Below are 13,143 nucleotides of genomic sequence, written 5' to 3'. Positions count from 1 at the left end.
GCCTGTGGGAGGAAGATATTCTCCTTGCCTGGCAGCAGCCCAACCAATGAGAGATCATTACAGCTCAGCCAATGAAAAACCACTACACTTTGAACCCCCAGTTTCCTCCAATGGACTGTTTATATTGGCTCCCCACAATGTCCCCTTCTCCTCTATAAAAGAGTTTCCTCTCTTTTGCTTTACCCGACTTGCATGTGGTTCACCATAGTTGTATGTTCTGAACTGCAATTCTTTGCTGCTCCTTAATAAACTCGTTTTGCTGGTAAAAATAACTGTTTTAGGTTAACATTACATGGAGGTCCGACCGAGATCCAGAGCAGACCCCTGACAGCCCCAAGGCTGGTGAGCAAACAGATGTGGTACCAACAGAGCCCACCGAGCTCACTGTTTTTCTAGTCACTCCTGGAGTTTGAGGGTAAGTTTTTCTCCTGGATCTGAGCTCCACTCTTTTTGCATTTGGAAGCTCTCTAGGCTTTATCTGGGATCTGTTCAAAGGCTTCATCCTTTTTTGTTAAGGCCTTGTTTTGTCTGTGAGTACTCATTTGGCACTTCAGCCTGACTTGAAATCAGGCTGTCCCTAATGGAACTGTGCTGGCATTTGGTCCAATTCCTTTTGGAACTGGGCTGTTCCTATTTGGAACTGTGCCATTCAGCCTCTGGCCTGATTCTGTTGGGATCAGGCTGTCCCTACTGGAACTGTGCTGCTATTTGGCCTGCAGGCTGTTTAAGAATTACCCTTTTGCTTTAAAGAAAAAAAAAAAAAAAAAAAAACTCTTGAAAATGGGATCCCAGTTATCTAAATGTCTTGAGAGCACCCCACATTCAAGGACCCTGTCTGATTTTATGTTTACAAACCACAGCCCCTCCTCCTGCACATTTCTATGGGGAAATTTCAGGCTCCCCAAACTTACCTTTCTTAAAACTATATTAGCCATAGCTCTGAAATCATCAAAATTAAACTGGGTGCCTCTTTTGGTTGCTATTTTGAGGCTTCCAAACATTATCAGGAATTTAAAATTGCTTCCCTGCAAATACAATAATTACATTGACTGAGGCAAACAAACAATTAAAGAAAGACAAAATGGCTCTGAAGTCTCATGCTCAACTCCCCCACCTTCTTTGTCCCTGGTGTCATCTTGTTCATCCTCCTACCCACCCCTGCTTCTTTGTCTCAGGCTCTGCCACCCTCTGAACCTATCAGAACCTGCCCTTTAAAGTGAAATATTCTGAGGGTCCAAAGAGACCCCAGATTGCTTATGTTCCCCTGAGGAAGGGTGAATTGCCAGACGCAGTTAAAGACTCTTAAAGTAACTGAGGGCCCCCGTAGGTTTGCTGGAGAATTTAGCATAGTTATTCAAACCTACCAGTCTGGTTTCTCAGATTTATATCAGTTAGTTTACATGCTTTTTGAGGGGCAAGCCAAACACTGGATGAAATTAGCCCAACGGAAATACCCTGGAGGGGATTTAGAAAAACAAACCCCTAGCTTCTGGCAAGAGGTCAGAACGCATTGAAAACCTCCACCAGCAATTACAGTCGTCTTTCCTAAACCTGTTGATGGGAATAAAACTTAGGTTTTCACACAAAAATCTGATGAACCTGTTCATGACTATTATAATTGACTTCACATTGTTATGTGGTTTTTTTTCACATTGTTTTTAAAGAAAATTCTGGTCTTCCTTCAGATGTTGAAACAACTCAGATACCCCTTATCTCCATACTTATGAATGGGCTGAACCAGGATCTTTCTCTTTTTCTCTTTTAAAAGGACAAGGGGACTTCCCTGGTGGTGCAGTGGTTGAGAGTCTGCCTGCCGATGCAGGGGACGCGGGTTCGTGCCCCGGTCTGGGAAGATCCCACATGCCACGGAGCGGCTGGGCCTGTGAGCCATGGCCGCCGAGCCTGCGCGTCCAGACCCTGTGCTCCGCAACGGGAGAGGCCACAGCAGTGAGAGGCCCGCGTACCGGGGAAAATAAAATAAAATAAAATAAAAGGACAAGGGTGGAATGGGAAATTACGTCCACTCTAGATTTACTTAACTTGGCAAATTAGCTCACTCGAATCCTAGATGAGTCACCTCAAAGAAAGACCACTAAAATTCTTAATCCTCAACTCCCCAAAATGAAGGCCCCTTAACGAAACCCAAAACCTTCTAGTTTCTGCTATTACTGTAAAGAGCCAGGACACTGGAAAGACTGTTAACAACTTTAAGCATTTTGGGCATCTTCAACCCTCTAACCAGCCTCTCCAATATCCTCTTAACTCCCAATGAGGGGCTCCAAGGAATGACAGAGGCTCTCCCAATCCTCTCCTTGAATCAGCTTGGAGAAACCACTCTCCAGATTGGGAACGAATCTCTCCCTGTCCTTACACACACCAGCACACTCTCAGTGCTCAGCCCCACTGCTAGAAAGGAGCCCCTGCCTCAAAATACTAAAATGGTCCAAATAGTGGGGGATCTCTAATGAACCTCAACAGGGTCCTGTTTCTGAACCTATTCCCTTTTGCTTAGACCCTTTGAGGGACACACACCCTCTTCTCCTTAGCTCCTCCGTCCCTGTTCATTTAGGGACGGAGAGCCCGTGCTCTGCAAGGCTGAGACTTCTTGGAAAAGTGTCATGCCCGAACTTTTTTCTCCCAAGAGGGGGAAATAGTTCTAAAATTTGACAGTTGCCATCAAAAGAGCCAACCAGGTGAATTAAATGACCCTTTGACATCTTTTATTTGCTCTGGCTCTAACAGTTCTGGAACTGATTCTGGAAACACTGATCATTTGTCCCTATTGAATCAGCTACCACCCTCCTTATGGGCAAACTCTCCAATTGGTATTGGCAAAATCCACAGTGTAGCTCCCATCAAGATTCAAACAGATCCCTCAAAACCTCTCCCCAAGTGAAAAAGCCCTTCAAGGTATAAAGTCCATAATAGAAGACTTTGAGGCTCATGGCCTCATTATCCCCTACAGTAGTTCCTGTGGTACTCCTATTTCACCTGTGAGAAAACCCAAGTTTCCTCTCTTGTGTTACTGGACTTACTTGTGGTTCACCATAGCTGCATGTGCAAATGGCAATTCTTTGCTGTTCCCAAATAAACCCATTTTGCTGGAAAAATAACTAGCCGTTTTTTTGTTTTAGGTGAACACTCCTAATCTAACTTGAGTGAAACAGAAAACCTGAGCCCACAGGGGCAGAACATCTGGCAACTAATCACCCTGATAATATCATCCCTCAAAATCCCTGGGACATGGCCAAAGCGATACTCAGATGGGAAATTCACACCTTAAAAAATGCAATTGCTGGGCTTCCTTGATGGCACAGTGGTTAGGAATCTGCCTGCCAATTCAGGGGACACGGGTTCGAGCCCTGGTCCAAGAAGATCCCACAGGCCACGGAGCAACTAAGCCCGTGAGCCACAACTACTGAGTCTGCACTCTAGAGTCCATGAGCCACAACTACTGAGCCTGTGTGCCACAACTACTGAAGCCCGCATGCTTAGAGCCTGTGCTCCACAACAAGAGAGGCCACCGCAATGAGAAGCCTGCACACCACAACGAAGAGAAGCCCCCGCTCGTCACAACTAGAGAAAGACCGCACACAGCAATGAAGACCCAACGCAGCTAAAAATAAATAAATAAATAAATAAATTTATATATATATATATAAATGCAATTACTAAACAAGGAAGAATGAAATAAATGTTTAAGAAATCAGGGAAAGAACAATAAAATAAACCCAAGGAAAGGAATGAATAAAGATGAAATGGAAACTTCTGGTAAAGACACAGGAATCTACCCATTGTCTCCAAGCAGTCACCTTTGAGGAAACCCCCTGGAAGGTAGCAGAGAAATTTTAAAACACACACACACACACACACACACACACACACACACGTAAATAAACACATCTAACATGCTCCAGAAGAGATTAGAAAGAAATAGGAAGAAGTGGTATTTAAAGAAATGATGGGTGAATGGATAAAGAAAATGTGGCACATATATACAATGGAATATTACTCAGCCATAAAAAGAAACAAAATTGAGTTATCTGTAGTGAGGTGGATGGACCTAGAGACTGTCATACAGAGTGAAGTAAGTCAGAGAGTGAAAAAAAATACCATATGCTAACACATATATATGGAATCTAAAAAAAAAATGGTTCTGAAGAACCTAGGGGCAGGACAGGAATAAAGATGCAGATGTAGAGAATGGACTTGAGGACACGGGGAGGGGGAAGGGTAAGCTGGGACGAAGTGAGAGAGTGGCAATGACATATATACACTACAAATGTAAAATAGATAGCTAGTGGGAAGCAGCCACATAGCACAGGGCGATCAGCTCGGTGCTTTGTGACCATCTAGAGGGATGGGATGGGGAGTGTGGGAGGGAGACACAAGAGGGAGGAGATATGGGGATGTATGTCAATGTATAGCTGATCCACTTTGTTATACAGCAGAAACTAACACACCATAGTAAAGCAATTATACTCCAATAAAGATGATTAAAAAAATAATAATAAACAATGGGGACTTCCCTGGTGGTGCAGTGGTTAAGAATCCACCTACCAATGCAGGGGACACAGGTTTGAGCCCTGGTCTGGGAAGATACCACATGCCGTGGAGCAACTAAGCCTGTGTGCCACAACTACTGAGCCTGAGCTCTAGAGCCCACTAGCCACAACTACTGAACCCCCGTGCCACAACTACTGAAGCCTGTGTGCCTAGAGCCCGTGCTCTGCAACAAAGAGAAGCCACTGCAATGAGAAGCCCATGCAACACAACGAAGAGTAGCCCCCAGTCGCCACAACTAGAGAAAGCCCACGTGCAGCAATGAATACCCAATGCAGCCAAAAATAAATAAATAAATATATTTTTAAAAATAAAACAACAATGGCTGAGAATTTTAAAGAATGGAAAAAAAAAACCCAACCAACCACAAGACTTAAGATTTAAAAAACATACTGATTCCATTCCAGAGCAGGTTAAATTAAAGCAGAGCCACACTCACGTAGACACAGGATGGTAAAACAGGAGCACAAATGGATTAGATGAAAAAAATCTGACAGCAGCCAGAGAGGAAAGGGAGGCTACCCACAAGGAAGGGGCTTGTACTAATGCTGGCTTCTCAGAAGACAGCAGGGTATTGTCTGTTTTTTTTTTTTTTTTGGCTACATTCGGTCTTCGTTGCTGCACGCGGGCTTTCTCTAGTTGTGGCAAGCGGGTCTTCTCTTGGTTGCGGTGCGCGGGCTTCTTACTGCAGTGTCTTCTCTTGCTGTGGAGCACAGGCTCTAGGCGCACGGGCTCAGTAGTTGTGGCGCACGGGCTTAGTTGCTCCGCGGCATGTGGGATCTTCCCGGACCAGGGCTCGAACCCATGTCCCCTGCATCGGCAGGCGGATTCTTAACTACTGCACCACCAGGGAAGTTGCTACCGTCTTTAAAAAAGTTGTAAGAAAATGCTAATCAGAGGTCTCTTTCCAGCTACACCATCATTCTAGAAACTGGTCAAAATAAAATCATTTTATGAAGACAAAGAGTTTATTGCCCACAGGCTCTTCTTAAAGGAAAGACTAGATTCCTGAATGTCAGCTCCTTTCCCTCCCAGGTCCTAAGAAGAGATGTGTGAAACTGTGCATGACCCAGGGCTCCTGAGGGTCCTAGAGAAGCAGAGTGTGGCAGGTTGTTGACAGCGAGAGGCAAACATGCCAAGAGTTCATAAGATGTGACTGAAAATCACTGCTTCTAAATTAATATCATTTACAGTAGGATTGGAGGTGCTTATGTATGATCATAATTAATTAACTAAATGTAAAGAGATATTTTACTATTTATGTAAGTGTGCCCAATAAACAGCATTGGGTCAGCCAGTTAACCACTTAGGAAAAGATACAGATAGATCCCTAATTTGTTCTTTTTTTGTACTAAATCATTTCTAGATGAATCAAAAATTCAGCAGGAAGAAAGTTGGGGAAGGGACAAAAGAAATTCAGCAGGAAAACTACATGATAATGAGATACAAATGGGCAAAACACACACACACCAAGAAATACAAATTAAAATAATGAACTATTTTAATCTAACTAAATTGGCAAAAACCATTTTCTAATGAATTTTTAGTTTCTGTGACGCTGTGGTCAAATAGGCACTTCACTGTTGTAAAAATGCCCGAGTTGCGCTTTGGTGTGGGGTAGGGGCGGACCTGGGGCACGACCATGCCCTCCTGAGAGGCCGGCTACAGCATGACTGCCGAGCTGCAGGACAGACATGTGATTCCAGCGTGGAGGCTCCTCCCGGCGGGGCCAGCGAGGGAATGAGTGCAGAGCGAGGCAGGGGCCACGTGGAGCTCCAACGTGAGGGTGCGTGTGACAGTGTGAACACACACCCCAACAGACAGACAGATAGGCACCAAAATGCGGATGAGTTCTAGTCAGTAATTTGTGCTTTCCAGTATAAGTTAGCAATTTCTCAGCATTCATTTATATTTTTATAGTGAGCAAACAGCCTTTTCGTAATCAGAATAAAAAATGAGCTTTTAAGAAGTGCTGGCTATGGGACTTCCCTGGTGACACAGTGGTTAAGAATCCACCTGCCAATGCAGGGGACACGGGTTCGAGCCCTGGTCCGGGAAGATCCCACATGCCGCGGAGCAACTAAACCCTTGTGCCACAACTACTGGGCCTGTGCTCTAGAGCCGGTGAGCCACAACTACTGAGCCCACGTGCCACAACTACCGAAGCCTGTGCACCTAGAGCCCGTGCTCCACAACAAGAGTAGCCACCGCAATGAGAAGCCCACGCACCACAACGAAGAGTAGCCCCCGCTCACCGAAACTAGAGAAAGCCCACATGCAGCAACAAAGACCCAACGCAGCCAAACATAATAATAATAAAAATAACTAAAAAAAAAAAAAGAAATGCTGGCTAGCAAAGGCTATATACTGCGTGATTCCAACTCTGTGACATTCTGGAAAAGGCTGAACTATGGAGACAGTGAAAAGATGAGTGGTTGTCAGAAGTCAGGAGGGACGGAGGATGACCAGGTGGAGCACAGAGGGGCCAAACCCACAGAACATACACCACCAAGGTGAACCCTGATGTAAACTACGGACTCCGGGTGACGCTGTGTCAAAGCAGTTTCGCTGATTACGACAAATGTACCGCCTAGAGCAGATGTGGATCACGAGGGAAGAGTGCGTGTGCGGGGTCAGGGAGTGGATGGGAAATCTGTGTCTTCTGCTCAGTTTTGCTGTGAACCTAAAACTACCCCCCCGAAATAAAGTCTTTCAAAACTGTTAGATGTTAAGATCCTTAGAACCAACACTTTAAGGAATCCCAGCTCTATACTATAGATCAGGAAAACATCATGTGCAGTTCCAATTTCTGGCAAAAGCTGAATTGGCAGCAGGAGGAAGAACAAAGTAGGAGAGAGGTGGGCCAAGTTGAAGTCCACTCAGTTTGGCTGCATGACCTGCCCTTTTCTGGCCCTCCACCATGCAGGCCTGCCCAGGCTGTGCTGGCATCCCTCATGGGCTTGGCCTCACCCACAGCAGCTGGTGTGATGGCCTCTCAGGAGTGAGGGGTGAGCACTCAGAGCTGGGCTGACAGGAGTGCAACTGGGGACGGGGCACCTGGGGACAGGTGACTCCCCAGCACTGCCACCCACCCACTCGCCTGGAGAAGAGGTGGGGGAGTGAAGGGCGGAATCAAGGGCCACCTGGGCAGCTCTGGGCCACACGCCCAACCACGTGAGTCTGCCTGTCTGTAAATGCGGATCCGAAGGCCCAGACCTGAGAGGGAGGGACGTGGTTGGCACAGGAGACTGACCCCGGGCCGCGGAGGATGCAGGATGCAGCCAGGGCCAGTGACGGGGCTGCTCTGCTAGCTCCCTGCGGGGATGAGGTCCCTTCCCAGAGGCACACAGGCGAGGACAAGCCTTGGGTCAGGGGCAGGTGTACCCTAGGGTCGACCCTGCCTGGTGGCGCCGAAACCAGAGGGAGCCAGAGTGGGTGTGGCTCTGCCTTGGCTGTACCGTCTCACATTTTCAATATTGTCAAGTGATGATAGGATACTTGTGTCACAGCTGGTCATTCTGTACCACTTAATGATCGCAGTCACATGATTGATGACCCGGATAAATCATCTTTGTAAAAAAATGCGGACAGACCAGTCTTGCTCACAGCCTTTGCTATATCCCTATGTGGGACAGTAGAAACCTACCATCGCACGGTGTTGGGGGAGGGTGGCCTTCCCAAAAGGGAACCAACGGAGTGTGCTGGACATTCTTACAAACCACCAGTGACACAGAAGTTCACAGAGCAAACCCCAAACCCTTCACCCCTCTCTTCTCACCCCACTATCCTCCTCAAAGTGCTGGATGTGCTTCCTTCCAGTCCGTCCTGTGTGTGCACGTGTGCACACACACACACTCTGTATGTTCACCTGGGGCTCCAAGCACACTGTTCGGCGGGCTGCTCCTCTCACAGGTTGACGTGTCTGGGCTGGCACACACAGTGTGTGGTCAGCAGGCTGAGCTGGTCCTTACGGTGTCCAGGCCCGTGAGGAAAGGACACAAAGTGAGAATATGCGTTAGGACGTCAGCAGCTTTGAAGTAATTTGGAAGGGCCACATTTTTATTGTACTTGACAAAAGAATCATCTACAGTGGACTGGAGCTGAATGGGAAAAGCGGGCTGTCTGTCCCTCTTGTTTGAGAAGCGCTGTGCAGAGATGGCGCCAGGTGGGGATGCGGGCGCCTTTTGTTCTCCTGAGGGCTGAGCAGCGTCCAAGTTCCGACTCTGATGTCCCACGGATAAACACCTGGACCTTCCCAATTACTTTCTTACTGTAATAAAAACGTTGTCCAAAATATCCTTGTATGTACATCTTTTCCAGATCTGTGAGAAAATCTTTTAAAAGGATCTCTAGGGGAAGAGTAGCTTATTCAAAGGCTATGAGCATGAAAAAATTTGAGATACAGCCAAACTGCCTTCCAAAAAGGCTTCACCAGGGAAAGTTCCTGTGGAGGCACGGTGTCCCCCACACTCTCCTGGACAAGGAGGGTGGGACTTTTTAGTCTGGGCGTGAACTTGATGCTGACTTACTTGCCCTCCTCAGACTCCTGCAGAGGCGCGTGGCGTCCATACCCTTGTCAGTTCTGTGGATTTTCTCCTGGATGTGCCATCCAGCATTTTGCCTGTGATCTGCAGATGCCCATTTTGGGTACTGACTCTTTTTACCTGTCAGGTATGTTGCAAACATTTCCCCAGTCTGCTATTTGTCTTTTATCTTTGCTTATGATGTCTTTTCCTTAGAGATATACTAAGATGTAATGAGGGGCTTCCCTGGTGCCACGGTGGTTGAGAGTCCGCCTGCTAATGCAGGGGACACGGGTTTGTGCCCCGGTCCGGGAAGATCCCACACGCCATGGAGTGGCTAGGCCCATGAGCCATGGCTGCTGAGCCTGTGTGTCCAGAGCCTGTGCTCTGCAACGGGAGAGGCCAGAACAGTGAGAGGCTTGCATACCGCAAAAAAAAAAAAAAAAAAAAAAAAAAAAGAATCCGCCTGCCAATGCAGGGGACACAGGTTTGAGCGCTGGCCCAGGAACATCTCACATGCCGCGGAGCAACTAAGCCCGTGCACCACAACTACTGAGCCTGCGCTCTAGAGCTCGTGAGCCACAACTACTGAAGCCCACATGCCTAGAGTCTGTGCTCCGCAACAAGAGAAGCCACTGCAATGAGAAGCCTGTGCACCACAACGAAGAGCACCCCCGCTCGCTGCAACTAGAGAAAGCCCGTGCACAGCAATGAAAACCCAACGCAGCCAAAAAACTAAAAAATAAATTAAAAGAAAAAGATGTACTGACATCAAATCTGTTGACTTTTGACTTTTCCGTGTCTACATGGTTTTAAACTTTTTAAGGGGAGCCTTCCTCATGCTTGGGATTGTTGCAAAGATGCACTGACTGAGTCAATGTGTGCATAGCCAATGGGCGAAGGGCAGTTAGAGCTGAATGCCGCATCTCTGCACATATGGAAGTCTTAGAAAGTGAAGGAGATAACAAGCACTGTTGCAGAAGAAAGTAGAGAGTTATGGGCCACTATGTGCCACTCTACGGTAGTACTTTAAAGGCTAGGAACTCTGGATAGATTTCCAGCAAAATGTAAATGTCCAAAATTGATCCAAGAAGAGGCAGAAAATCCATACAGACAAATCACCAGAGAAGAAAATGAAAGGTAGTTAAAAGTCTACCACTAATGAAAACACCAGGCATGGAAAGTTCTACCGCTGAGGTCGCTCCAACTTTCAGAGAAGGCTGCAAACTTGGTCACTAGGGATTTGCTGCTTTCTCTGACACTGGGAGGCATAGGGACCAGGCCTGGGGAGAGGAGTTCAGTCAGATGTGGGCCTGGAGATGGAGGGTCTGCACCGATCAGGGGCTCCTCTACTGGATGGATGGATGATGGATGAGTGATGGATGGGTGGGTAGATGGGTAAACAGATGGGTGACTGGGTGGGTGGATGATGGATGGATAGGCAGGTGGAGACTCACATATCTGGCCGTGAGGCCAGATGACTACAGGAAGCCACAATGAGGGGGAAAGACAAGTTCACTGGAACAAAAGGTCAGAGGGAGAGGGAGGCATGGCTGTGATCAAAAAGGCCTGGGGCCTCAAGGGCTGGGAGAGGGAACCCTGGCAGTGGCAGGGCTTGGCACGGAGGCTGAGGTTAAGGAGCAGGAAGGTTCAGATGTGGGAGGGAATGGGGCAGAATTAAGAAATGGATCCATAAGGGCTAAAGGCCGTAAAATGACAGGGGTGTGCGGAGGGGAGCACAAGTAGTTGTCATGGCCTTTAAAAGAAACGGCGTTTTTGGTGAACTTGGCAGAAGATGGTCTAGAAGTGCCCCCGAGGAACAAGTAAAGCCAATCTTTCCCCCTCGACCTGTGAAACAGAAGGAGGACTGAACAGAAGGAGGGCTTCATCAAGCGAGTCCTGAGAGACGGAGCCAGTTCCCTGCGAAAGATGCCCACTCCTGCTGTTTGCACACTGACGGTATCTAGACATACACTGAGCGCTGCTCACCCTTCTTCTTTCGGGGGTGGGTTCTTAGAAGGACAAAGCCTCTGAGGTAAGTCTCTCCCAAGTCCCCTGTGTGCAAAGGCGGATGTTTACAGCAGTCTCAAAATAAGACAGGGGCTAATTTTACAGTAAGGTTTGGTTTACCTCTGCATCTCAGGTGCCTGGCACACAGCAGCCACTCAGCAAGATGTGTGTTGAAAACACAAGTGACCTGTCTGCTCCTCCTTAGATTTTCTAGGGTCTCTCGCACCCTCTCCCCTTAGCTCTGCTGTTCCCTAGGTTCTCCCAAGTCCCACTTCCAATCACTCGGTAATGTCAGGTGGCTAAATATCAATGTATTAAAGGCTACTATCATCGTACACACAGCTCAGTGCTAGGAAGAGACCGGGGATGGATGTTCCGCCCGACCTCCTTCCCCTTCAGTGGGAAATGCTTTCTGGTCACTGCAGTGGTTGGGGGGTGAGGAGGACCCTTGAGGGAAGCCAAGACTCTAGTTAGCCAAGAGGAAGCATCTTGCAGACACCCCATGGCTCCGAGCTCCTTAGAGGCACACTGGGGTGCTCTGCTTCCAGTAGGAAACACAAGCCCGGGGCCTTGCTCCTCAAGGAGGTGGGCTGTCACGGAGAGCGGGGATGGCCTAGTTTCAAGTCGACAACAGGGTAGAAGCCCAAAGCTCCCAGATTCTGGGATCATCACAGTGACTCAAAGCTCTTGCTGGAAAAGGACAGACAAGCAGAAGCCACAGAAGTTGAGGAGTAAAAGCTGTGAGAAAGCGGCCTGTGCCCCGGCTGCAGGAAAACCGAGGGGCTTAAGGCAGAGGCAGCAAGAGCGCCACTCAGCCAGGCTGGGTGACCCGGGGGGTGCTCGTGAGAACTGGATGATGCCAAGGCGCCAGGAGAGGCCCAATGCGTGGTGGCTCTGGTGGGTTCCATGGGCTCCTTTCTCAGGAACCAGCACCCAAGACCGCCACGGGCAGCCTGGGTGTCTGCGGCCCACAGCCCCGGCCTCGGCTGCACCGCACACACTGTTGCCTTTATCCCGAGGAAGCCGAGGCCCGAGCCGGCCTGGGAACCCGGCAGCCTTTGCCGTCACCACAAAGCCGCATAGAAACACCAGCTGCTTTGCTAACCTGCGGTATTTTTCTCACAGATGCTGCCAGAGGAGTGGGTTCACGGAACTCCACTGCAGAGATGAAGCCGAGCTCTGTGCCTGACTCCTGACCTGGCCGCTCCACAGGGAGGCTCTGTTCTCCCTTCTGAACCCCACACCCCCCACCCCGCCAGCCTGGCTGGCCCTCCTCCCTCTGGCCCTCTTCCGGTCCCCCCACCGCAGCTCTTCTGTTGCCAGCATCCCCAACCACACTGCGCAGGCGATGCTGGGCCGGGGGCAGGGGGCGGGGTGACCCACCAGTGAGGTGGCCCAGCTCTGCACGCAGCCGGTTCCCCAGCTCCAGGAGCTGTTCCTTCTCCAGGCGCAGCCGCAGGATTTTCCTGGCTGCCTCCTTGAGCTTCCTCTGGAGTCGGGGCACAGACAGGGCCTGAGAGGGCTGTGCCGCCTCGTCCTCGGTCCCTGTGGGTCCTCCGTGTGCCGGGCCCTGTGAACAAACCCACACAGCAGAGGCCATCAGATGAGTCCTGGAGGGGAACGGGAAGTGGAAGTGAGGGTGCGGATGGTGGGCGCCACCGCCCGAACGACTGTCCCAGAACCCACATCGCTGGGTGACATCCCTCCAACATGATGCATCCACGCCCGCCTTCTCTCTCGGGGGCGGGGCGGGGCTGAGGGCGGGCTCTGAATGAAGGCCCTCGAGGCTCCCAGGCCGAGGCCTGCCTGCGCTTGGTTACTCCGCGCCCTGCCCCAGTGCCTTTGTCTTTCCAGTGATGACAGTGAGGAGCCAGCTGGCAGTGAGGCCTGGGCTCCCTCCAAAGGTGCCCCCAGGACCCAGGAAGGCTACACGTGTGATCGGACCCCCTCCGAGGGCCCCATGGTCATAGGCTGGGTGCCTGCTGCCTGCCTGGTGTGGAAGGGGGCTAGCAGAGACCCAAAAAGTGGCCTGGGACGGGAACCCAGC

General features: G+C 49.4%; 1 protein-coding gene across 1 annotated transcript in view; it reads right to left on the bottom strand.

Annotated features, from left to right (window-relative positions):
- CCDC57 (coiled-coil domain containing 57) overlaps positions 1-13,143 on the bottom strand; it is a 109,089-nt gene that overhangs the window by 39,966 nt on the left and 55,980 nt on the right. The window contains exon 17 of the mRNA XM_067021008.1: positions 12,480-12,666. Within this exon, the coding sequence (XP_066877109.1) occupies positions 12,480-12,666 (187 nt within the window). The remainder of the gene's footprint in view (positions 1-12,479; positions 12,667-13,143) is intronic.

The sequence above is a fragment of the Kogia breviceps genome, chromosome 19, assembly GCF_026419965.1.
Source record: "Kogia breviceps isolate mKogBre1 chromosome 19, mKogBre1 haplotype 1, whole genome shotgun sequence".
Classification (NCBI taxonomy): domain Eukaryota; kingdom Metazoa; phylum Chordata; class Mammalia; order Artiodactyla; family Physeteridae; genus Kogia; species Kogia breviceps.
The sequence above is the reverse complement of the archived record's forward strand: the minus strand, read 5'-3'. Positions and strand labels throughout refer to the sequence as shown.